General features: G+C 40.3%; 1 protein-coding gene and 1 pseudogene across 2 annotated transcripts in view; both read left to right on the top strand.

The window, feature by feature from the left end:
• Positions 1-2546: 2546 nt before the first annotated feature.
• On the top strand, positions 2547-3254 carry LOC149539194 (uncharacterized). The gene is made up of 2 exons (XM_089802525.1): positions 2547-2720; positions 2802-3254. Exons 1-2 carry the CDS (start codon positions 2547-2549, stop codon positions 3252-3254), a joined length of 627 nt encoding a protein of 208 aa, XP_089658651.1.
• Positions 3255-9059: 5805 nt separating this feature from the next.
• Positions 9060-24731, top strand: part of LOC149539193 (uncharacterized) — a 32930-nt pseudogene continuing 17258 nt past the window's right edge. The window contains exons 1-2 of the transcript XR_016356181.1: positions 9060-9344; positions 9453-9566. The product of XR_016356181.1 is annotated as an uncharacterized LOC149539193 (transcript). The remainder of the gene's footprint in view (positions 9345-9452; positions 9567-24731) is intronic.

Genomic DNA, 24731 nt, shown 5'->3' with positions numbered 1-24731 from the left:
CTTGTTTATTAAGTTTTTTAATTTCCTGGCATATACTCGGACTGTTTCATTTTTCCCTTGCTTCGTGTTGTATATCTCTGCTACGGTCTCATTGTCATCACGTAGTAGTTGAAATTCAGTGGTAAACTCTTTTTTAACGTTGTCCCAATTGGTTAATTTTTGGGGATTTGTATCGACGAACCAATCAATTGCTACCCCCCTCAGGGTTGCCGGAAATTGTCGGACACATTCATTTGTATCTGTTATGCCATTCGCCCTCCAAATTTTTTCACATGTTTTACAGTGTCGGATTGGATCGGCCGTTCCATCGCCATCAAACTTTGGCAACTTCTCTTTTGGTCCTGCCATTATTACTTGATTTTGTGTATGGGCGTTGTTCAACACTACGACACTGGCACTATTCTGCACTCTGACCCCGACGCTTTGTATTCCGACACCAATGCTCTACTCTGCTCTCTGGTACCAATGCTTTGTATCTTGACACCAACGCTTTGTATTCCGACATCAATGCTTTGCTCTCCAGTACCAACGCTTTGTATCTCGACACCAACGCTTTGCTCTCCGGTACCAACGCTCTGCACTCCGACACTGACGCTATTTTGAGCAGACGTCTTATTCCCAATAGCTGCATTGTTTGGTGAAGAAGAGTCTTCCTTAAGTGAACTTGTTTGTTTTGGAAGTATATCGCGGAGGAAGAGTTCACTCCACGCTCGTGCTCCCTCGGCACTCCGAGCCATGCAAGTTAATTCTCTTTCGTCTAGATTCTCTTCCCTCGGTGAATATAGATTCAAAAATTCCTCCCTTGCTTCTTCCACCAATTCCACCTGCTGTCGAGTTTTCTCCAACAATTCCTCGGTGCTTCGGTGTCCATCGGTAATCTGCTGAAATCTCCGTTTGCGCTCGGCATGTTGTGCCAAAATTAAAAATTTTTGCACAGTTCGTATTCCATCTTTTCCCTTTATCTTATTTCGATCCTTGTTAAGCTGATTTGGCATTAATCTTCATTCCTCCTTCGTTCTAGGTTCATGGGGCAACGGCGCCAAATGTTTACCGTATGGGTAAATAGATTAATGCATACAAACAATGAACAAGAACAGCAGTACTCCTTTTATTATTCGCATATGCCAAGAGATTACATAATATTTCCAATGATAATTACAATGATCCCAGAGGGTGTATATATACTTCTCTAAGAACCTTACCAAAGGTCCATCGGCTACATAACAAGAACCTTCTTGAAGGGTCCGTCGGCTACATAGTTTTTACTGATGACATACATCCTGTCGGCTACACAATATTTACCAATGATAGCATCTTGGAGGAAGTAGCGGGGCATGAGATTAATTCATTCATGGACGGATTCTCGGGATACAATCAAATATCCATCTCTGAGGAAGATAAATTAAAAACAACATTCATTGTAGAAGATGGAGTATATGCATACAACAGGATGCCATTCGGATTGTGCAATGCCCGGACAACATTTCAAAGGATTATCTTACATATATTTGATAAAATGTTTGTTGGAAGTTTTAAAGCATTCCTAGATGACTGGTCAATCTTTAGTGAAGAGGATAAACACATAATGGCACTCAGAGAATGCATGGAGAGGTGCAGACGAGCAAGATTGGCATTGAACCTAAAGAAGTGCAGATTCATGGTGCCACAGGGAAAGCTACTTGGACACAGTTTGTAAAACAGGGTTGAAGACGGATCCGGATAAGGTCCGCGTAATCTTGGAGATGCGAGGGTAGATGCCACCCTCGACGGATGTATCGGAAGTGAAGTCATTTTTAGGGCACATCGGTTATTACAGAAAATTTATTAAGAACTTTGCGAAAGTTTCACACCCACTGGATAAACTCACCTACAAGGGTGAACCTTACAAATGGGAAGCTGAACAGAATGAAGCTTTCAAGGGATTAAAAACAAGATTGGCCATGACACTGATTCTAGCCTATCCGAATTGGGACAGAGAATTTCATGTTCATGTGGATGCATCGAATTATGCCATTGGAGCAACATTAGCATAGATAGGTGACCACAGATTGGACCATCCAGTGTATTTTGCAAGTAGATTGTTATTGAAGGCAAAGAAAAACTATAGTATGAAGGAGCGAGAGGCTTTAGGGATGGTGTATGCAGTGCAAAAGTTCAGACATTACTTGTTGGCGACACCATTTGTATTCTACGTAGATCATCAGGCACTACTATACTTGATGAATAAGCCGATTATTCAAGGAAGAATAAGTCGATGGTTGCTATTATTATAGGAGTTCACATTTAAGATCGTGGTGCGGCTAGGGAAAAGTCATGTAAGTGCAGATCACTTGTCGAGAATAAAGTCGAGAGAGCCACCAGAGGGAGTTAATGATGATTTTCCAGATGCACAGCATTTTCATGTTACAGTACTACCATCCTAGTACGCACGTATCGGAGAATATCTATCGACGAGACAGTTTCTGAGAGAAATGCCACCAAATGAGAGAAGGAAACTGGTGTTGAGAAGCCGAATGTTTTAGTTAATCAATGGGCTATTATACAAAATGGGACCTGATCAGATTCTAAGGCGGTGCGTCTTAGACGAGGAAATTCCAAAAGTACTAAAGGAAGTGCATGAAGGACTGACAGGAGGACACATGGGGCCAGACACAACTGAGCGGAAGATACTTCTAGTAGGATTATGGTGGCCAATCATACACAACGATGCTAGAGAGTGGGTCATTGCATGCGACACATGTTAGCGAGCCGAGAAACCATTAAAGAGAGACTTCATGCCTCTGAATCCCTCGCATGCACAGGAACTCTTTGAAAGATGGGGATTGGACTTCGTCGAACCTCTGAAGGTGAGCAAAACTAGAAGGTACCGATACATTATGGTAGCGACAGAGTACCTGACTAAGTGGGTAGAGGCATGTGCACCACCGGATAACTTGGCAGTAAGCACAGCAAGATTCATTTATGAGCAAATCATCACTAGGTACGGGATTCCACTACAGTTGACAAGTGATCGGGGAGGACACTTTGTTAACCATGTTATCCGACTGTTCACTACTGAATTTAAGATCTATCATTCATTGTCGAGCCCGTACTATCCGAGAGCCAACGGACAAGCCGAAGCAACGAACAAGATTCTAGTCGGAGTAATTTATAAATCTTGTGCAGTTGAGGGAGAAGATCGGGAAGAAAAGTTACCATTGGCCTTATGGGCGTACCGTACATATAAAGTAACTACAGGACATACTCTGTTTTAGTTGATGTACGGACAAGAGTTAGTGGTACCAACATAATTCATGGTACCGAGTTTAAGGATAGCGATCGAGAATAAGTTGGGCGATATGGAAAGCTTAAGGGAAAGATTGTATAACTTGAACAAACTCAATGAACGACGACTGCAGGCACAGTGGGCCATCGAAGTTACACAAAATAGGTGGAAGGCATGGCATGGTAAGCACTTAAAATTAAACAAGTTTCAACCGGGCTAGTTAGTGTTGAAGTATAACGAACGGAATGAAATCAGACCTGAAAGTTCAAAGTTAAATGGGTCGAACCGTACAAGATACGGGAAGTTAGCGATAATGGGGCAATTAAATTATGGACGTTGGACGGGAAAGAAATACTAGATGTAGTGAATGGGTTGAAGTTAAAAATCTATCATGAAAGAAATGTTTCCCCGCCGACAGACAATTGAGAAAGAAAAACGACTGTAAATAATGTATATATGTATAATAAGTAAATAAAATATAGAGTTGAACATGGTTTTTAAGTGCAAAGTAATAAAGTAATAAAAGATGAAGTATTAAAGGAGTACGAAGCAAATTTGGAATATGATTGTGAAATTAAACTATAGTCATTAAAAAGTAATGGAAAGTATGGCTTGCCGTACGGCCTTAAGGGTACACTGCATATCTATTAAAGCCACCATATGGCTAGAGGAAAACCAAAAAGATCAGTAAATTCTGTGGACCGTACGGTGTCGGCAGTATGGAAAAACAAAAAATTAAAGACCGTATGTACAGTGGCAAGACAACATAGGCATATTAAGGTAAGACCGTATGGTGTACGGTGAAAAGAAAGAAGGGCAAGGAAAGAGCGATATTTGTATGGTGTATGGGGACAAGGCGAGCAAGGCAAAATAGGTCGTACGGTGTACGACATAAGAAGAGTAAAGAAAACAAAAGCCGTATGGCATACAGGGACAAAGACCGTACCGTGCAGCATACTTGGGGAATATCCACAAGTTCCGTCCAGTGTACAGCAGCAAGGAGTTTATTATCGAAAGTCAATAGCAGAGACCATATGGTGTACGACAAAAGGAAATTGAAAGGGTGGGCTATACGGCGGTAGAGAGTTGAAGTAGGGCTCGTACGGAGAACAAAACAAAGAAGCTGTACGCAAGGAAAGACTAATGGAAAGGCTAACACCGTATGGTGACATTATAGGAATCAGACATTGAAAAGGTTGACCGTACAGTCGAAGAAAGGAGAACTAAAACACCAAAGGAATGTTAGTGGAACTCAATGGCCTTGGATTGCGAAAAATTGGAACATTATTGCATATTTTGTATAGCACAGAAAAGAAACACTGAGCACCATGTGGCCATACGGCAACAGACAATGAGAAGATCATTGATTGAAGACTACGATTGAAGAGAATTGCCTTGAGGGGCCGTACGGCAACATTGGAAGGAAAAGTACATACGGCCAATATAGAAAGGTCCAAACTAATATTGTAAGCCATATAGCAGAGGTTATTCATAGAAGCTTTGAAGGAGGGCCGTACGGATGCTAGAACAAGAGAGGATTTTGTGAAGCAAGTTTGTACGGAGAAACAATTGACCTAACAATTTGTGATCTATCCAGCAAAACGACAAAGAAGTGATAGTTATGCAGTCAGCTGGAAAAAGAGCTTGGAAAAAGAAACTAGACGAAGACGCAGCCATGAACAGGAATGTGAAGACACTGCCATCTGGAATCCGTGTAGCAGGAGGGACCAATGCAAGTTCAAGTAAGAAGAAAGTAAAGCAACCAAAACAACCGACAAATATTCCTACAGTACAGAGTGTTACATTCGAAGGGTTAAATGGTGCAGAATGTCGGAAGTGGTGGCAGGAGACTCCAGACAACCACCAGATGAAGGCTAGTATCCAAAAAGCACAGGTAGAATGGGTAGTGCAAATACTAGTATTTTGTATCAGAGACTACAAAGGGTTTCTACACATAATGATAGAAACGTATGATAGGTTCTCTTGAACCAATACGTTTGAATATCTTGGTTGCAATTTAGTAGTGTCATTCAAACTGACCGACTTCACACAAGTATTTGGGATACCTGGCCATGCTTAAAGTGGAAGGAAAATAGAAGTAAGCCTAAAAAGATGAGCCGGGAAGTGAAGATGCAGTTGATACAGCTCGTGTGCGGAGACCTGTCGCAGGCAAAGCAGGAGGCCCTTTCAGACACGTCAAAGGGCAAAGGGTTGAAGAAATCTAATATTCAGGAAGGCTACTGGTGGTTTGAGCCGCGCCTCGGATATTTCATTTCCACATGTAACGATGATGAACGGAATTTTGCATGGCAGGGTATATGATTGGGCAACATTGTTGGCCGAACGGATGTCGAAATTCATGACATTGCAACACAAGACCTTCTACATGCTGCATTATGCCATTGGCTTGTTCCTGGAGGCAACGATGCGGATGATCCTGAATGATGCACTGGAGGCCAAATCGGGACCACTCACGCTTAGCAAACCACTGATTATGCAGTGGAGGCATTTGGATACACTTGGCACCAAGACCATCGAACAAAAACGATTGAGGCCAGACGTTGGAAACACAAACAATGGTCGAGAGGAGACTTCTTCAGAGGAGAGTGGGACCGATGGGGAAGGGGAAGAGGATGAGGAGGTATAGGAGATCACAGCTATGCCATTGAGATTCCCATGGCTTGTACTCTCAGCTACAGTACATTTGGCTCCTATTGGCATACATGGTATTCCGGGTTTTGGATAGCTTAGGTAGCCAGTGGTGATGACACCAGTTTCAGCTACAATGCAGCCCACCGTAGAGACACAAGCTATTCCGGAGTCAGTAGCGGAGGCACATCCATTACCAACAGAGCTAATCGCTTCAGAGATAACAATGGAGCTGGCTTGTGAGTCTTTACCAGAGGTAGGAGATGAGACATTGGTACCTGATACTGAGATGGACATAGAGATAGGGGTATTGGAGGTACCGGCAGGCGAGGAGTCGAGGGCATTAGGTGTCTGATTGGATGTAGTGGGTTTTGATGCAATGGTTACGGTAGATACGACACTGATGGCATCACCTAAGCGAGACAGAGAGAGCCAAACCCAGAAGCTCAGTGCTTACTTGAGTACGCAATTCCACCGTACTTCGGCACCTCGAGTGACGTACTTGTCGACACCCATGCGGGAAGCAATTCTGGAGGAGAACCCATTGCAGACACATGATGTTGGGCAAACACAGGCTGAGGGACTACTGCATAGCATTGTGGAGCGTATGGCAGAAGCAGTGGAGAGGGCTATTGGTGTGCAACAGGAACATCTAATAGTGCAAGAGGTAGGGATGAGAGAGGCATTTCTTGCCGATGTAGTAGCTCTAGCAACTTGGGCTCGCGAGGTGTTAGCTTTTGCAGAGACAGGTGTTGGAATTCGTAGTGAAGGAGCTAGAGGGAGTGATATCCATTATGAGATTGGGATGCCCGGCTGCCTTTCCAGTCTATTTTGAGGAGCAGGGCTGGCTGGATGTGGAGACTGCAGAGATGCAACAGGACTGGGCCATGACGAGAGACCTTGGTATGGAGAGCTAAGTAGAGGCTTTGACTCATGAGGTAGTGAAGTTATAAAGGGAAGTGTATTACACCCTTCGGAGGAGGCAGGCAGATTAGGTAGCAGCTGAAAGGGCTCGGGAGGAGTCAGCTGCTAGGTTAGCCACGGAGAGGGCAACCTAGGAATTCGAGAGGGCAGCCCTGTTAGACAGACAGAGTCAGCTACAAAAGTTGGCAGCAAAAAAGGAAACATATGCATAGGGCCCGTACGGACGTACGCAATTAAGAGTATGGAAGGGAGGATATAAGGGACCATACGGCCTTGTACGAGTTAGTAGGTAATTATAGTCGATCCATCATATGGCTACAGAGGTGCACTAACACATCGTACAGAAAGGCAAATAGGAGGTTGGAGGCATCACCGTACAGACCATACAAAAAAGGAAAGCACAACATATGTGTCGTATAGACTCAAGGAATATAGGACACCGTACGGTGGTGATAGAGGACAGCAACGAGCACCGTATGGCAAAGTAGTGGCACAATATGGCATAGGCAGGAAATAGCACAAAGTAACATGTAACATATAGATCGTACGAAAGATACAAGAAGAAAATAAACTTGGCAAAGACACCGCATGGCCTAATGTATGCCAAGGGAGCGAAGTGTAGTTCCATACGGACATAGAAGAACACTACAGAAGCATTGCATCATGTAGTCGTACGTCGTATGGAGTGAAGCTGCGAAATAATAAGAGGGATTACCGTACTTGAAGGGAAGGAGATTGCAGTACACCAGTAAACATAGAAGAAGGATGATAGGAGGTTCAAAAATAAATTAAAAATTAAAAAAGACGACAAATCAAAATAGTTTAGAATGAATAAAGTATGATACTGAAGGGAAGGGAAAGACATAAAAGGTAATAAAATATAAGCGATTAGCAAAAAGAGTGTGGGAGCAGAAGAAAATGACAAAAATGGTGTGTTCCATGGATTTTTGTGTGGGTTTGAGAGTGCTAATTTGGTCTTGGCGGTGGACTCCGCCCTGTATCGCAACAGAGAGCGCGCCTGGGGCTCTGCCCTAGGACCCTGCGAGGGCGCTGCCCCTCGACCCCGTTGGGGGCAATGCCCCCTAGACCCCCAGTTAGTTCAGTTATCAGTTGTGGGAAGTGTGACCAATTGATGAGACCTGGAGCTGCTACAGGCATAGTGTCTGTGTGCTAGAGGTAGAGAGAGCACTAGAGCAACCCTTTCGAGAAGGGTGCTACACTTTGAGGCACTTGAAGTAGGTTTGGACGTTAGCCTGTCTTGGTGGATGCATTGAGAGCTCGGGAGGAGTTGATCATCCAGCTGGAGGCAGTAGAGTGACACTTGGCTTAGCATACCTAGGAGTTGAAGTAGAGAAGGCGACACAGGTGGCTATCAAGGTTAGCATGGCTAAGGTGACTGTATTGTGTTAGCGGAGGTTACAGATGCAATGTGTTTTGGAGACCAGTTTGGCGCGAGAAATGTGAATGTGATGTGACGGAAAAAGATCTATCCTTTTATAGTTAGTCACAATTAGTGCATTCTATTTTGTTAATCTGTCTCGGATATTATGAAATTGTCGTCTGAAGACGACTTTTCTTTTTGAGGGGGATGATGTTGTCAGTAAATTCTATATTGTAGCCAACAGGTAGAATTGCATCCAAACGGGCACGTGACAGTTGAGTCACCCCTTCGGGAAAGTATATGTACACCGTTCGAAATGGACTTTGGATCGTTGTAATCATTGTATTAGGATTGTAAGTAGTGAGTGCATATTGCATATATGAATAAAGTGTCTGTTCTGCATCATATCTTACTATACTACATGTGTTAATTATCCTTTTACCCTGTACGGTAAACAAGGTCGTCAAAACTTAATTTCATTTATTCATTAACACTAACAGCAAAAAGGGAGATAAAAATGACCCTTTGACAAAACTTTAGTATCACCTTATTGATTTTTTGTGGAATGTCATCTGTGAAATCTTATAAGAAATCAGGACACCAAGAAGTCCTTTATGACACAATGCTGACCTGGGTCTTGCTTGGCCCAGTATCATTCCGTGTTACGTATTCTTCTTATTTAGCTCAGTTTCACATTTACGCTTAAATACATTCTAACTAGTATAATACTATGTTCCAATTTTCAAGACATGACTAAGTGCAACTATAAAAATCTCCAGTTCATGTTTATCTTTTTTGCTTATGATATTCTGTAAAGACCAAAAACTTTTTAAGATTCATATCTATCATTGCTTATAGTAAGGAGCAAGTGAACAGTACTGGAAACTGTAGCATTAACTTAAAATTCACTAGAAAAAGACATTGGAGTGGACATAGTTCCTTGTGTTGGCGGGAGCATTTGGAGGGCCATACACATCTATGCCAGGCCAAACACAGAATGCTGGGCAGATAAATGGTCAATCAATTATTGGTGGGAATAGTGGTAGTGCAGCTGGCAATGCTTCTTTCTCTCACCTAGCTGGCATGTCGAAGAATCAGCTTTATGATGTCATGTCCCAAATGAAGGTACTATCATCTTTATTTCTATCCATGTTGCTTCATAACTTATAAGCATCTGCTTCTAGGGATGTCTTTTGCTAGGATGTCACTTCAAAATTTAATTTTGGTTTGTAGGTTCTCATTGAGCAAAATCAACAGCAAGCTCGTCAGATATTGGTCGCAAATCCAATGTTGACAAAATCTCAGATATTGGTCGCAAATCCAATGTTGACAAAATCTCTGTTTCAGGTTCTTTTCTACCACTATCATGAATTGATGTGCCAATTTCTTCATTTATCTTTTATTTATTTATTATATGATCCAATACCTGGTTTTGGAGCATAAATTTTTATATATTGCTTTTAAAGTTGAGGTATGGGTGTGGCTCGAAGGGTCTAAACAAGGTCAACGGCATGGTGTAGCAGAATTTTTAATATAATATTATAATCTAATCCGAAAACAATCTGAGAAACTACTAAAATACTATTCAAAATCTAAATAAACTGTTTGTCTTTTCATAGAGAAGGATAAAATTCGCTTTAGAACATAATCTATTTCTCTTTTTGAGAAGTTTGGAAAGGGATCAAATCTTTTATAACCAAATTTAGAAAAGTGACGTCAACAGTTTCCATGAATTCTTCATGCTACCTAATTGGATTTCTCAGAATAACCAAGTACGTACCTCCATGGGAGATCTTAATCTTAAGATATAATTGTGATTTTGAAAACAACAAACATTACAATTGTAGTGTAACAGTAAAAGCTGCCAAGTTCCAAGAAGCTAAGTTCTGACCAGATGATTACTGAGGTCATAAAGGGTATGATTAACATAACGAAAAACGAGGAAAACAAAGAGATATGAGGTATATTTCAAATAAGAAGGGCCATCTGTGAAACTCAGGTTACCATCCTCAGTCTCATTACATGTGAATGACTTTTCCCCTTTTTCTGCTACCAATAAATGACCTTGCTTCTGTGCTGAATTTGCCATGAGTATATTGGTTTCCAGATACAGATGGAAACTAGAGCGTTTCTCACATATGTGTCTAGCAGCTGTTAATGTTATGTTAGCATAGCAACAGAAAACTTGCTTGGGAATCCCTTGGAAAACCAAAAAGATAATATCAATATGTTTTTTTCCAATTTATTGGGATTGAATACTCACATTATTCTCAGTTGCACCATCTACCTGAAGCCCATTTTCTTCCCTTATTTTTGTAACTATATTCTTTCTTTTAAAATTTTGTTTTCTATATACCATTGTTTTAGTACTTCTGGACCATTTGCTTTCTTATTTCTCCTCTACACATCCAACCAATTCCTTAACTCTCACACTTTATTGTCTGTTGTCTTTTGGCAGACATACCCCTTCATCAATTCAAGTTCTTTCCCATTTTCATTCAACCATTACACTTGAACATGCTTCCCGAAATTATGTGTTGCTCTAATGCCCACCACTCAGAATTGCACACTATATCTGCCCAATGTGTGTACCCTTATATTCCTCTCATTTGTTTTCTAATGCTAATCCACCCTGTAATCTTACTGGAGCCACATTATTTTCTGTTTATATTATTTACCTCAATCATATTTTCATCCCTTACGTATTATCACTATCATATAACCTTTACAGTTTGGTTGTCTTCACAGTTGACACTTTGGTTCTATCATTCAAGATTGTGTTTAGCATTGATTTCCTTCCATCATTTTGACCTTGGAAGGGCGAGTACCTTGTCTTGGTGGTCATGATGTCGTCATCCTTTCAGAAAATTTATCCCCATAGAATAAATGATTTTGTTTTTCATGGCACTCTTCTCATTTTAGCTCTTGGAACAATACAAGATACAGGGTTGACCTGCTCTCAGCACTTAGACTCAGCTAAGACTTAGCAAATTGTAAAACCATGAAATATAGAGATTGTGTAAGGATTTATTTCTTTTATCCTTCATAATTCCCTAAATCAACTTTAAATCTAAGATGCTGGTGTTAAGGAATTATAGCTTAGTCAGATAAAATAAATTGAACACACACACACACACACACATTTCATTTATTATCTAACTATTAAATTAAATTGCATATCAATAATATTAAATCTGACTTTAAACTATTGGTATATTGACTGATTAATATAATTCCTGTTGACCGATTCAAAAGTGTGATCATTGGTGGTTATGGTCTTAAAGGGGTTGACATGAGAGTTACGACCCGATGGTCGTGACTATGCCGAGTCACTTCCATTGGGCGTGACTCTTCATCACCCTATATATAAAGGGTGAAAAGTCTGCAGTCTAAACCGTACAATGAACACAAAATATAAATGTCTTCATTGGTAATCAATTACAGATAAATTCGGTCCACTTGCTACAAATTCATTGGATATTTCCTAAGTTACTGATTCAGATGCGGATTCCGAAGCGGATACAGGATGCAAGGATTTTTTTTTTTTTTGGATGCGGATGCGGGAGGAAACGTATATATATATAGACACACACACACACACATATATATATATAAATTATAATATTAACATATGCAAAGAAATGCAAGAAATATACAAAAGCAAATCATAATATGACTATGAATCTATGATACTTAACAGTTAACTGGAACCCTTAAACAAAATTTCAAGATATTTTAAAATTCATATGATATTCATATATCAATATCAATATGTGCTTGTCCAACATTAGCATTTAGTCTTGACTCGTAAACAATAAGTTCAAATAGGTCATGTTCAAGATTCCAATAACATAAAATTAAAAAACATGGTAAATGATTGAAGTCTGAAGATTCAATCAATCAGAGTCTGACTCTGAATCATAGGGATTTGTAAAAAAATCCACATTCTCATTGTCATCTCTAACTGCTGAAAGATCATTTGAACCAAGCATGGTTCCACTTATGCTAGATGCACCACGTGCCACACTATCATCATCACCGTCTCCAACTGTAACAAGATCATGAAGTGTTGCATCCAAATCTGCACACGCAAGGGCTACATCCCAAAGCTTTGTTGCCCCTTCCTTGTAATGATCATTCTTACATGACAAAAGACGCAAGTTGGTGTGGACAAAGACCAAGTCCTCAGCTTTCTTGGAGCCTAACCGGTTGCGCTTCACCGAATGGATAAAGGAGTATGTACTCCAATTCCTTTCAGCAGCAGAAGAACTAGCAACCTATATAGTTGTCACAAAACATACAAATGAAAAGCAAATTAATTTTATAGAATGTGTGAAACACTAAATTCTACAATGCAAATGTAAACATAAAATTTTAAAACATTTTTACAAAACAAAATTTAAAACTTACTTGTGATAGGACTTTGATTGCAAGAGGTTGAAGATGCTTGAAAGGTTGACCATACATGCACCACCATGTGATAGCTCTCATTCTATTTTGGTCCTTTAGTGCAAATGGAGAATGCTTTAACCCCGAAGCAAACAACCCAAATTCTTCCCTCACTTTTTCATGCATTTCTTCCAGTGGGAAGAGTCTTGTAAGGGCTTTGTGGCACCCCTCAACAACCTCCTTATCCGCAAATGGTGCAACTCTACCCGGCATACCAGCTATCTCCTCACTATAGTACCTAGGAGATAAGGGATATGCAAGGAGGTGCAATGGGGTACTCATCTTATTCCAGCGATGTTTGATAATTGCTTGCACTTGTTTGCATAAGGCTTCACATTGTGTGGGGTCACTCTCATGTGCTTGTATAGAATGTTTTACCTGCTCAACCATGGTGTCCATGCCATCATACACATCCCTTAAGCAAGGTGTATCTGTATTAGCAAAACGGAGCATAGTCATGATGGGCTCGGTGAAATCCAATACATATGCCACACGAGCCCACCAACTCTCATTCAAGATCAAATCCCTAATCCTTTGTGCTCTTTTTGAATTTGAGATCTTCCATACACCCCATTGATGACCAATGACCATTTGCCTTAATGCATCTTTTACCTTGAGGAGTCGTCTCATAACGATTGTATGAGATGCAAAACCGGTCTTAGCAACCTAAGCAAGTTAACAATATGTCAATTGACAATATAATTATAAATTTTAATTTTAAACTAAATTACAAAACCATGAAACTTAGTAATTAAAAAAAATTAATTTACCTTCAGCAACTCAAATTTGGAGTATGTTCTAAAAATGGATTGTGACATGCAGTGGTTGGTCACAAACATTTGTATGTCCTCCCCCTCTTCATATATTTTCTTCACCCAATCTACTTCAGTGCCAATCCTCTGCATGATCAAGTTAAGGGAGTGAACAGTGCATGGAGTCCAAAAAATATGGTCATACCAACTCTCAACTAAAGCACCAGCGCCCCTGCAATTTTTGGCATTGTCAGTGACCACCTGTATCACATTCTCACTACCCACCATTTCGATGGCCTCAATGAGAATTCTAGAAATGAATTCTAAATCCTTCACTTGCCCCTCACAATCAATGGCCTTAAAAAACATTGCCCCTTTGGGGGAAATTGCAATCACATTAATCAGTGGCCAGTTTCTTGTATCCTTCTAACCATCTAACACAATAGTTAGACCCGAAGTTTTCCAAGATTTTTTGATTGGTTGAAGGTCTCTCTCTATATGTGCCCTCTCTTGTTGCAATAAAGTTGTACGCACCTTTTCATAGCCCGGGCTTGTGTAGTCAATTGGTGATTATTTGATTGCTGCCACCATTTCCTTCCAATATGGTGATCTCACCAAGTTGAAAGAAAGCCCATTCGCATAGAGGCAATTTACAATAGCTTCATCAGCGCGGTCTCTTGCCCCAATTTTAAATGTGGTGTCCAATGGGCCTCTTTTGCGGGTTGGAATTTCCACTTCTTCCTCATCCTCTCTTGGCACAGGTACCTGCAAGAATGGGTGTTGGGAGGATGCAATTGGTTCAGTGGGTGTCTGTGGCTAGCTCTTTGAGGAAGGACCTTGATAGCAGCTTTTTTTTGATTTATTGATCAATGCATCAGCAGCTTTTTGTTCTCTTATAAATGAAAGTATTTCCGCGCTAGTCATCCCAGTACCATTTTTGCCTTTGCACATTCCAAATCCTTTGTCAACAGGGCCCATAAAATGAAGTTTCACTCGGGAATGTGAGCTATTGAAAGGTTTTCCTTTGTTACTTTGACAATAATTGCACTTCCAATAGTATGAGCCACCTCCTGAAACCTGTGATATCCGTGTTGTATGTCTCCACAAAGGATAGCCTACATCAATTTTGAAATCATCAGTCCCTTCCCCTCCTTGGCCCCCCACGGAACTTTGACTAGCACTACCACTGGTATCCATTCTTGCCTAGTTTTTTGCAACCTATTTTATAAGAAAATAAATAAATTTTAATTAGTTTCTAACAACTATGAACATCAATGATCATGCATACAAGTGGAAAAAAGTGAGAAAAACTATTAAAATAGATACCCAAAGTTGCTTCTACATATCTTTCAAAAAAAAAATTTGAAAAAAAACTTTAAAAAAATCTTCAAGAACTTGAAAAAAATCATCAAAAACTCAAAAAAATTCATCTAAATACTCAAGAAAAGGATTGATCACTTAACTTGAATGGTTTAAACTTCTTTGAGAAAGCTATCTCTCCCTCTTCGGTCGATCCTCTTAGAAAATGCTGAACTTAGCTTTACAATGAAGGAGTGGCTGTAGGTGCAAACAAAATTCTAAAATGACTCTTGTGAATGCTTCCATGTTGACTTCTAGGGTCGTTTTAGGGTTCTATTGTGAAAAAACACTTTAAAAATGCTTTTCATCACATGTTGTTATGGAAGTTTAAGTTAAAATAAATGATATTTTATTGCTTTTTAGGGCTTAGCTGGCGCTGGGCCCGTGAATGCGCCCGGATGCCCTGCGGGTGCTGGCCAGAAGCCATCCGCAGGCATCCAGATGCGCGTGGAAGTTGTTCCACGCGCATCTGGATGCCTGCGGATGGCTTCTGGCCAGCACCCGCAGGGCATCCGGGCACTCCACGAATCTGTCCGCATCGGAAGCGGAAGCCAGGCCACTGAGAGACAAATCGGTATCTGAGGATATTTCTCTAAACTGTTTTCCATTAGATCCTCCTGAATTAACATGGTATCAGAGCAAGCCTTCCCAGGCCTATGAGGTTTCAGAGATATTCTATAAGTCTTTGATGGCACAAAGGTTGATAATGTTGCATTTGTCACTGTGCTACTATAGAATGCTCTAGGTTAGAGAGATGAAAATTATCATGCTGCATTACACATTTATAGAACAATCCTAATTGGAGATCAAATGAATCTCGTCAACATTATGCATTAATTGCATTTTCTCAATGAAGAGATCTGTGGATTAGAACAAAACATACATACTATTGGAATCCTGTGTGCTGGGTTTAAGCTTTCCCAATAATGGCCGTCGCATTTGGTGTTGAAGGAGATCTGTAAGATGTGCATAGTTTATGCAGGCAAGAACTGGAATATTGTTGCACTTTGGGCTGGATGTTGACTGAAGTCTCTAAGTGCTCACCTTTGGAGCAAGTTTTAGGGATCTGATGCTCTACCGTATGTATGTTGTATGATGTCAATAAGATCAAATCACTTTTAATGTCAGTTACGATGAGCCAATTTGAAAAATACAAACATGGTAGTTGGGGATTACTTGTGGGTGAGGGTCCTTTGTGAAGTCATCCTCACCCGCACTTGGGTTGTCAGCCATGAGAAACGGGCTCTGGTTTATTTCTTGAGATTCACACTTTATTAACATGCGCACTGTCATAAGCATGGAACAGAATTAGCTGCCCTTCGAAAGTCCCTATCTTCTATTGGTACTTCGTGCAAATCAAAACTTGAAGTGCCTTGACCATAAGAGCCACGTTGTTGGGTGTTTTTACCATATTTTCCAGCTTTGTAGGAAACACTGTTATTGGGCGAGATAGAGGTATGCGTACAATTTGGGAGTCCATGCCCAAATGTTTCTACGACAAGAACTTGCTTTGTGTTGTGGGAGGTCGATAAGTTGGAAGACTAAAAAAGCTATGCTCCAAAGAGTTTCTAGGACAGGGACGTTTTAGGGGACAAGGACGTGTTTCCAGTATGGGGACAGGTCAAAGCCAAAATTTAGGGGATGGGACCTTAGGGGACAACGATTAAAAACATATGGGATTTTTTATATAGAGAGACAAAATTCAAGTATGCATATCATAACATTGATAAGCCATTCACCATAGACATTTTAGAAGATCAATAAATGAAAAATTATCAAATGACAAATACTAAGTACCTCTATTATAACATATCACATACATACATAGTAAAGTCAAAATGCCTAAAGTCTCCAAGTATTATGCATGAAATCAGAATGGAATAAAGAGAAGTGTGTTGCCAAGTTTTAGTCTTACCCTTTCAAAACTTGAGGTCATTGGTTAAAGTGAGTGTCTTTCCAAGAGAGAAGTGTCTAAGTTTGTTTTAGGCGACTTCTCATCTTTCTTGAAGTACTCGGCTATCTTTGTTTTTCGGGTCTCCCTTTGCATTACCTTTACCTAGTCTTTCTAAGCGGGTTTCCTATTTTTCTCATGCGCATGGGGTTTAGGTGATTTAGGTATGGTTGGGGTGTGTTCTGGCGTTCTCCTGATGAGAAGTAAGTGTTCCGTCTTTCATTCTCACCATCTTGCCCTACTTTTCTAGATCTCACGGATTTTGAGCTTTCGAGCTGTTTTTTCCCTTGAGCAAACCACATCAAGTGCAAATTCGAAGTATAAAGCCGTGACAGTGGTTAATAGTTTGTGAACATAATTTTGTCAATGCTTAAAGACCTATGAAGATGTAGATTAAAGCTAGAGTGAGTCTCATTAAAGTTTGGGAAGATAAGATCAAGTACTACGAGGAAATACGGGTCTTGGGTATCACGACTGCATATTCATGGAGATGAAGCTCTTTTGTTCTGTTCCCGAGGCTGTGTGAACTTGAGCCAAATCTCAAGTCCAATGATCAGATAGTGCAAGCACAATGATGAAGAGAACCATTTAAAGGTTCATAACTAGTAGGGCATGCTCGAGTTTAGCATAAGAGCCATCAGATTGAAGTAAAAGGTTGCATGCTGTTTGCTATGCCTCAGTCCGGGAAATGTTATTAATAAAGGAGCTTTCCGCCCCAAGGCAATGAGAAAGGTCTTTTCTCCGGATGATTTGAGAATAGAAAGTCAAACCACTCTTGAACAGGAATATCCCTCAGAGATACTTAGAAGATACTTCCGGAGAAGTTAGTGATGGAAAGGCGAACCTGATATAAAACAAAAGCAGTATTAAAAGCCTTAGGCAGAAAGTGGAAGAGCAGAGTATGCAAGATAGCCAAAGAACTACTCCCCGTGTTGCGATTCCGAATAAAAGGAAAATGGGTTTGCGGAAAAGCTAAGCCTCTCTCTCTCTTCCGCATGTGTTAATGTTATCAAGTATCTCTGCTTTTCGGATCTCGAAGCGAATTAAGGCACTTCCCATAAAGCTAAAGTATTTGTACTATTAAGTGATTCTTAGTCATATCACTTTACTTTAAGTAAAGTGAGAGTGCTTTCGGGAACTTAGTATTTTATGTGCAAATGAATGAAAAGTTTAAATAGCCGTTACTCATGGAATTAAATGCAAATCTGGCCGTTATAATCATTGGCTGAACTTAATTTGGTTTGTGTGGGGCCAACGTTCTAATTCCTAAAGCTATTTCATCGGAATTGCATGCAATTGGTTTCTACAAGTATATTTAAACGACTATTTATTGAGAACCGCATCTTGAGCAATCATAGCAAATGGCAATCAGAGTTGCTGGTTATGATAGATTAATTAGCTTGGAGAGTAAGTTAAAAGATTTTACAGATACATCCTTCAATTTCTACGAGTTGGATGATCTTCATATGAGGCTAAATTCCCAACCCATTCACCCAATCACTAAGAAACTTAAAGAGAGCGGATTGGTAGAAGCATCCAGTTTTCCAATGGTAGTTCATGCACCTAAGTTGTTGAAGGAGTGTATAGAGAGATACAACTCGGAAACAAAACAAATTTTGTTCCCCGACCAATCCATTCTCATATCAATTAACAAGGCATTGATGCAATCTGCATTTGGAATCCCCGTAAAAGAGCAATATTGTGATATCGATTTCAGGTCCTCCGCATCCATGTTCAATGGGTAGAAGACCCTCAGACGGGAGGACATGCAGAGGACCTGGTTCCAAACTGCCTGCTCAAAGAAGAGCAAAATGCCAAAGACTTTGTTGACACAAATCTGAAGTGAGAGATTGTTGATATCCTCGCACTTCTCAGATTGAAAGGAAAAGAAGAGATTTTGGAGTTCATCGAGCACCACTTCTTACTAGTGCAAGCAATCTATATGGAAAATATGCAGATCGACTAGGCATAGATCATTTGTGAGGAGCTCGCCTCGTGGTTGCGGCCAGCCAAAGAATTCAAGCAATTCTACATGTCCTCTTATTTAATCTATGCTTTGGCAACCCACCATTTGTGGCTCGGACTCCATAGTATCCCAAATTATGATGAGCGCACCAAAGTCTATGAATTCTACCCACATCTGCAACTACAAAGGAGCTATGAGGAATATGTAGCTGTCAATGATGCTTTTACAATGAGGTTGTGCTGAGAATTGCAAGGATGCCCGGAAAGGAGATTCTCACCAAAGGCAATTTCGGCCATAAGCCAGTTTCGATGCTCATTCATCCAGTTTCCGAGTTTCTTCTATTTGCGAATAGGGGCTTATGATGGATTCCCTAAGAGGTTGCCGAGGTATCGTGAAGACAAGGCGGTCCTAGTTGAGCTGTGTCGACAGATACTTTACGTGAACACCCTGTGTTCCAATGTGAAGAAGATTGTCGGGATTCCATTCCCTATAGTGGTAGGCCCGTATTAATGTGCCTCCAGATCAGATGCTCAAAACTTGGTGAAGAGTTTTGAGAGCAAGATTAAGTTGTTAGACTATGAGGTGCTCAGGCCTCAATATGATCCAGTTAATTTTTTAAGGGATCATCTGAAGTTGGGATATGCCTACAGGCATGTCCTGGATATTGAAGATAAAAGGTCTAGGTGTCTCAACGAGTACCAAACTCGGGAGAGATTTTGGTCAAGACTCACTATTGATGAAATAAAATTATATAACGATTCTGTTGATGTTTCTGATTTTGCAGATGATGGAGCCTACATGTACCCCACTTCTTATGAGAAGATCCACACCAATTGTGTTTACCCCACCTGCGGAGCCAATCATTGACACCATGGAGGTTCTCATGCAGGGTATAATCAAAAGAACTAAAAAATGGGTGGAGTGGATCCGAGCAAGGAAGAAAAGGACCGGGAGCACTAGCTCTATGGGTGGAGTATTAGTTGGAGCCACCCAGTCAGCCGCAACTAGAACTACTACAGCCACTACATCAACATGTGCGAGGCCATTACAATCTATTGGCCAAGGCAGAGACCAACCTCTAGAAAAGAATGTGCCACTTACTCCTACTTGCGGAGCTGGCCCTCTTCCAAACATTGGGAAGACTGGAGAGAAGGAAGATGACAAGGATAAGGGGAAGGAACAAGAAAAATCAATGGCTAAGCCATCTTCCCCTGCTCAAGTCATCAATTTGGATGGCGATACTAACCCCATGGATGGCTAGGAACAGGAAGCATCTCAACAAGGGGATACTCTAGCCCTTTTGGCAACCAAGGTGGCTGCCTTCCCTATTGTCTCCCAAAGCAAGCCAACTCCATTAATCCCGAGGAAGCTGTTTGACCCCACAACACTACAATCTGTTATCAATGTGCTATCTACAAAGTCTTGGCTCGAGGAGACCATTGATAGGATGAAGAGGAGATACGAGAATGCAGCCCCATCAAAGGACTTGATCACACAAGTCACCTCCTCTCAGCCATCCAAGAAAACAAAGAAGCAGAAGACAATTGCTACACTAGCAACGGATTCAACAATTGGCCACATGCTAGTTGAGATTGTTGAGCCACAGAAAGAGGGCAGATTTCGTGAGCTCTCAATGAAGGATTTCCAAATCAGGATAGTTGATCTTGGCATCCTAGTTCACGACTCCGTGGTAAACATGTGGAAGTCAACTAATGAGAAGATCGAGGATAAGCTAGAAGAGCTTAGAGCGAAGAAGATATTGAAGGCCTCAAACAGAGAGCTAGTGGATTATATAAAGTCTGCACTCGGGAGCACTTCTTTAAGTTAATTTGACCCAAATGTAGAGGAGAATAAGAACTTACTCCCAAAGCTGCAACAAGAAAGACAATTCGGGCAACTAGGCCGAGCTTGGGTGGATCAGATAAAGGTTCAAGGTCCCCCACTGGTTGAGAATTTGGGAAGCCTAGTGTTGGATGCTCACAAGCTCAGGGAAGCGGCTTCAAATCATCGAACAACTATACAAAAGGTAGCGGACAAGCTGACAAAGAAATTGGCACTTCTACAAGAGGTGATAGACATGAAGACCAATGTGGCCATTGCTCGCGAGATTCTGAAGATTGGCAAGGAGTCACTATTCCATTGGAAGCAATCCTTGGAGTTTGTCATAGAAAGCTCTGTGAGATCTGCAAATGAACTCAAGGATTTCAGTATTTGAAGATCGTGCACACAGAGTCCTTCGTGTCTACTAATGGCAAGCTGGTGGACATCGAAAGAATGAAATCCAAGTTCTTGGCATTTGTTGACGAAGCCGATGACCCGCTCAACTTCCAAGTGTCCAAGATCTAGGAACTGTCAGCAGCGGATGCAATCATAAAGAGGGAAGCGAAAGAAATTCTAGTCAAGGGTGGCCAGAATTGATGAACCAATGGAAATGCATGACTACTGGATGGTCTAAGCCAACAATATCCTCATTCCAAGTGTCGAAGAGTTGGATAAAGTAACCGAAGCTATGAAAGCTTACAGAGCTAAATAAATTACTTCTAAGAAGACATGATGTTCTGATCCTTTTCCAGACATCTGTCATTCTTCCCCTCCTCTTTCTTTTGTCACCATTCATGGCATTTTGTCAGTCTTTGTAACGGACAATGATTCATGCTTGTCCTATTTTTAGATTATTTCGTTCAGAGATGCTCAGCAAAGGCAATCATCCAATGTAACCGGCCATTTTGAGAAGGCCTATAAATGTAATCTTTGATAAAGTTAATAAGATCGACAAAATTTACTTTGGGCAAATCCCTATAGCTAGGACTACTGTTTGTGACTCTGAGTGCATTATAAGTTTTGTTGTTCATTTAGTTTAGAATTGAGTGTATGTAATGGATGTGTTAATGTTGGAAGTTGAATGAATGTGAATGAACTTGGCTTTATTTCCTACGTTCAATAGATTGTATATCTTACTCTTTTCAACATAAGCATGCCTTTTGTTCTCTCTGCTGTTCGCCGTGGTTTGTGTGTTTAGTTTAGTTCATTGCATAAGGAAGCCGGAAACTGGTGTCTGGAGTAGCTGAGGGATAGACAATCCGGGTATTGTCAAAACATTAGCTAACTGTGTAATCCGGGAATTACTTATTTCATCATCTCTTTCTCTCTTCCTGTTGTTGTAGTTAGTTATGCATGTTTCCTTTCTTGCATCTAGATTGTAATAGATTGCATTTTGTGAGTTAATCCCCCTTCTTTGCCTAGGTTAGGTTGTTTAAAGTGTTGAGCAACTTGGTTTTTGCCTCTTCTGCTCTGTGGTTAAGAGCATACCCCCAAAACCTGAAAGACAAATTCATTGCACACCTTGCACTTATAAGGGAGTTGTACCTTTCAATTCAGGGGTCTTTGATAGATTGCTACTTTGACCCATTTCGTTGTTAACTTCTTTGTTTTCTATAGGCCATTGGGCAGTCAAAGAGTCAAGGTATAAACCAAAATATCAAGGAAGACAAACTATTAACCAACAAAGTGCAACTAAAATAGTAAGTAGTAAATAGAAATACTAAATGCAATCTTTCCTCACTGCTGCTACTGCTGTTCCTCTATGTTTTTTTTCCCTCTTAGCAAGTACATCATATCTTAAAATGAGTAGAAGCATTAGTGTTTTAGTGTTTCAATGGACAAATATGGTTTGCACATTTTTATTATGTCTTTAAGACAACTACGGACCCGCACAAAATGCAAAATTTATTGTTTTGTCTTTACCCAACTAGCTGTGAAAAAAGGAGATGGCTAGAAGTTTCGAGGGACGGTACTATTGGCTGTCCCCAAGTTTCCTGCTCAAATTTTTTTCCTATTTCGGGGACATTTCCGAATTTGACAAAAAGGAGAGCTTTGGGGACGGCAAAAATCCATCCCCGCGTCCCCATTTTGTCCTTGGGACGGGTACGAGCCTAAAAGCATAGGGAACGCGTCCCCATGGAACACTGCTATCGAATGATATAATAAAGACAAAACCAAGATTGAACAGGACTAACAAGGGTTATAGCGGTGTCAGGGATAATTCAGATATAACTAAAATAAGATCCAATGAATTAATCCATCGTGAACGAAGGAAAGCAACAATGCCATTATTGAAAACTTAGTGGCATCGAAGAATGTACAAAGAATATAAAATAGAGAAGAAAACTGATAGGTAGCGAGGAAGAGGGGCATTGGTGGAACAAAAAACCTACAAATAATAAGAGTCATCGAAGACTCCAAATGATCTTGGAAAGGGACCATAAAGCTTTTGTTGTATTGGATAAGGTAGAGGTGAGTATGTGGGCCATATAAAGGTGACGTGGTAATGCCACTACCATCATGGTAAGAATAGAGATCCAATACAGTAAGTATAAAGGTATGTGTTTATTTCATAAAATATTGATCCTGTTACGATAATAGATAAGCTTCTATTATTATTTAATGGTTATCTATTTGTAATCTATTGTAAATATTAGAATGTTTCTAATATTAGTTAGTTTGTAGTTATCTGTTAGCTTTTTTTAGCTTTCTTTTAGCTAGGATATAATGTTTCTATTCTTTACTATTATTTCCCAAGGAAACATCATTTTATTCTTTTGTATATATTGACCTCTTGATCTGTGTTAATAACAAGCAAATATTTACCAATTACTTCATAATATGGTATCAGAGCCAATTCTTTGATTTTTTCGAAACATGTTATAATTTCTTGTTCAAAATTATCAGAGCAATATTTTTCGAAATTATTCTGTGATATTTGCTTCTTACGGCCATTGTTTTGCAACTGTCGTCTATTTTTCTGCACATTTCCATGGTTGTTTTGCACCAGGGCTGTTTTTGTTTAAAACCCTAATTTTTTGTACTGGTTCAAAAAACTTTTTATAGATTCTTGGTGGATTTTTTGAGATCTCAACAGGGTTGTCTGTTTTTCTGAGTGCCTCAATTTTGGTGCCTCAATTTTCGAGCCAGCGGATCCAAAAAATGACAACATATTTTTTTTGGGTTTTCGAGCTCTCTTCTAGATACTTCAAATTTTTTGTCTTTCATTTTTTTGCCTCAAAGTACGTGCCTTCATAGATTTTCACATTTTTTATTGAAAAACATGCTATGGCATCTTTGACTAATATTCTTCTTGAGAGCAATTCAAAATTCAATGGTTAGAATTATGGCACTTGGAAGCAGCGGATAATAGCGATTTTTGAATATCAGAATACTAATTGGATTGTTCTAGGTGTTACACAGTGTCCTAATGTCCCTGGTACTGATTAGGATACATGAGATCTGAATAATCGGGAAGCGGTGATGCTTCTCAAATTATCCATAGCTAATGATCAACTCTATTAGATTCCATCCAGCAAGACAGTTGTCGAGATATGGGCACATCTTAAGAATCTTCACAAGACTCTTGACAAAATAAGAGCTTTCTTTTTTGAAGAACACTTTGTTTTCTATTATCATGAATGAGCGAACATCGCTCTAGGCTCACTAGAATAGGATTTAGGAAATCCATGATCAATTGCTTGCCATTGGTCGCAAGATGGAGGAAGAGGACATTGTGGTCATCACTCTCAAGAGTTTACTCAAGTCCTACGAGCATTTTATCAAGACTCTCAACATCACATCTTCTGGTGTTGGTTTGAAGTTCACAGATCTCTGCACATTTCTGCTTCAGCAAGATCGGTGGAAACAACAATTCGGTAGTAGTTCCAGCTCCACCTCCATAGAGAAAGCCTTTGCTGCTAAATCCTTTCAGAAGGATAAAGGCAAGTCTCAACAGTCTTCTTAGCAGAAGTCCTCTGCTCCAACTTTAGAAGGCTCCTAGAAGAAGAACATTCAATGCAACTATTGCCACAAGCTTGTTCACATGAAGGTTGAATGTTGAAAATGCTTAGCTGCCCAATCTAAGCAATCAGGTTCGCAGCCCAAAGCGAGCAGTGTAGAGCACATAGAGCAGACAAAATCTACCTTTTACGCCTTCATGGTCAAAAGACCTACAAATCATGTGAAGTCTACCTGGTACATTGATTCAGGTG

The sequence above is a fragment of the Cupressus sempervirens genome, chromosome 9 (genome assembly GCF_028749045.1).
Source record: "Cupressus sempervirens isolate cs-2001-9-10 chromosome 9, ASM2874904v1, whole genome shotgun sequence".
Taxonomy (NCBI): domain Eukaryota; kingdom Viridiplantae; phylum Streptophyta; class Pinopsida; order Cupressales; family Cupressaceae; genus Cupressus; species Cupressus sempervirens.
Note: the sequence above shows the minus strand (reverse complement) of the source record. Positions and strands in the feature narration are given on the sequence as shown.

What these genes read in the sequence shown, in the direction of transcription:
- LOC149539194 (XM_089802525.1), top strand. Translation starts at nt 2,547, where the DNA reads ATGGGACCTGATCAGATTCTAAGGCGGTGCGTCTTAGACGAGGAAATT. An exon ending in ACAACGATGCTAGAGAGTGG is followed by an intron (nt 2,721 to 2,801) that starts GTCATTGCATGC and finishes TCGCATGCACAG; the next exon opens with GAACTCTTTGAAAGATGGGG.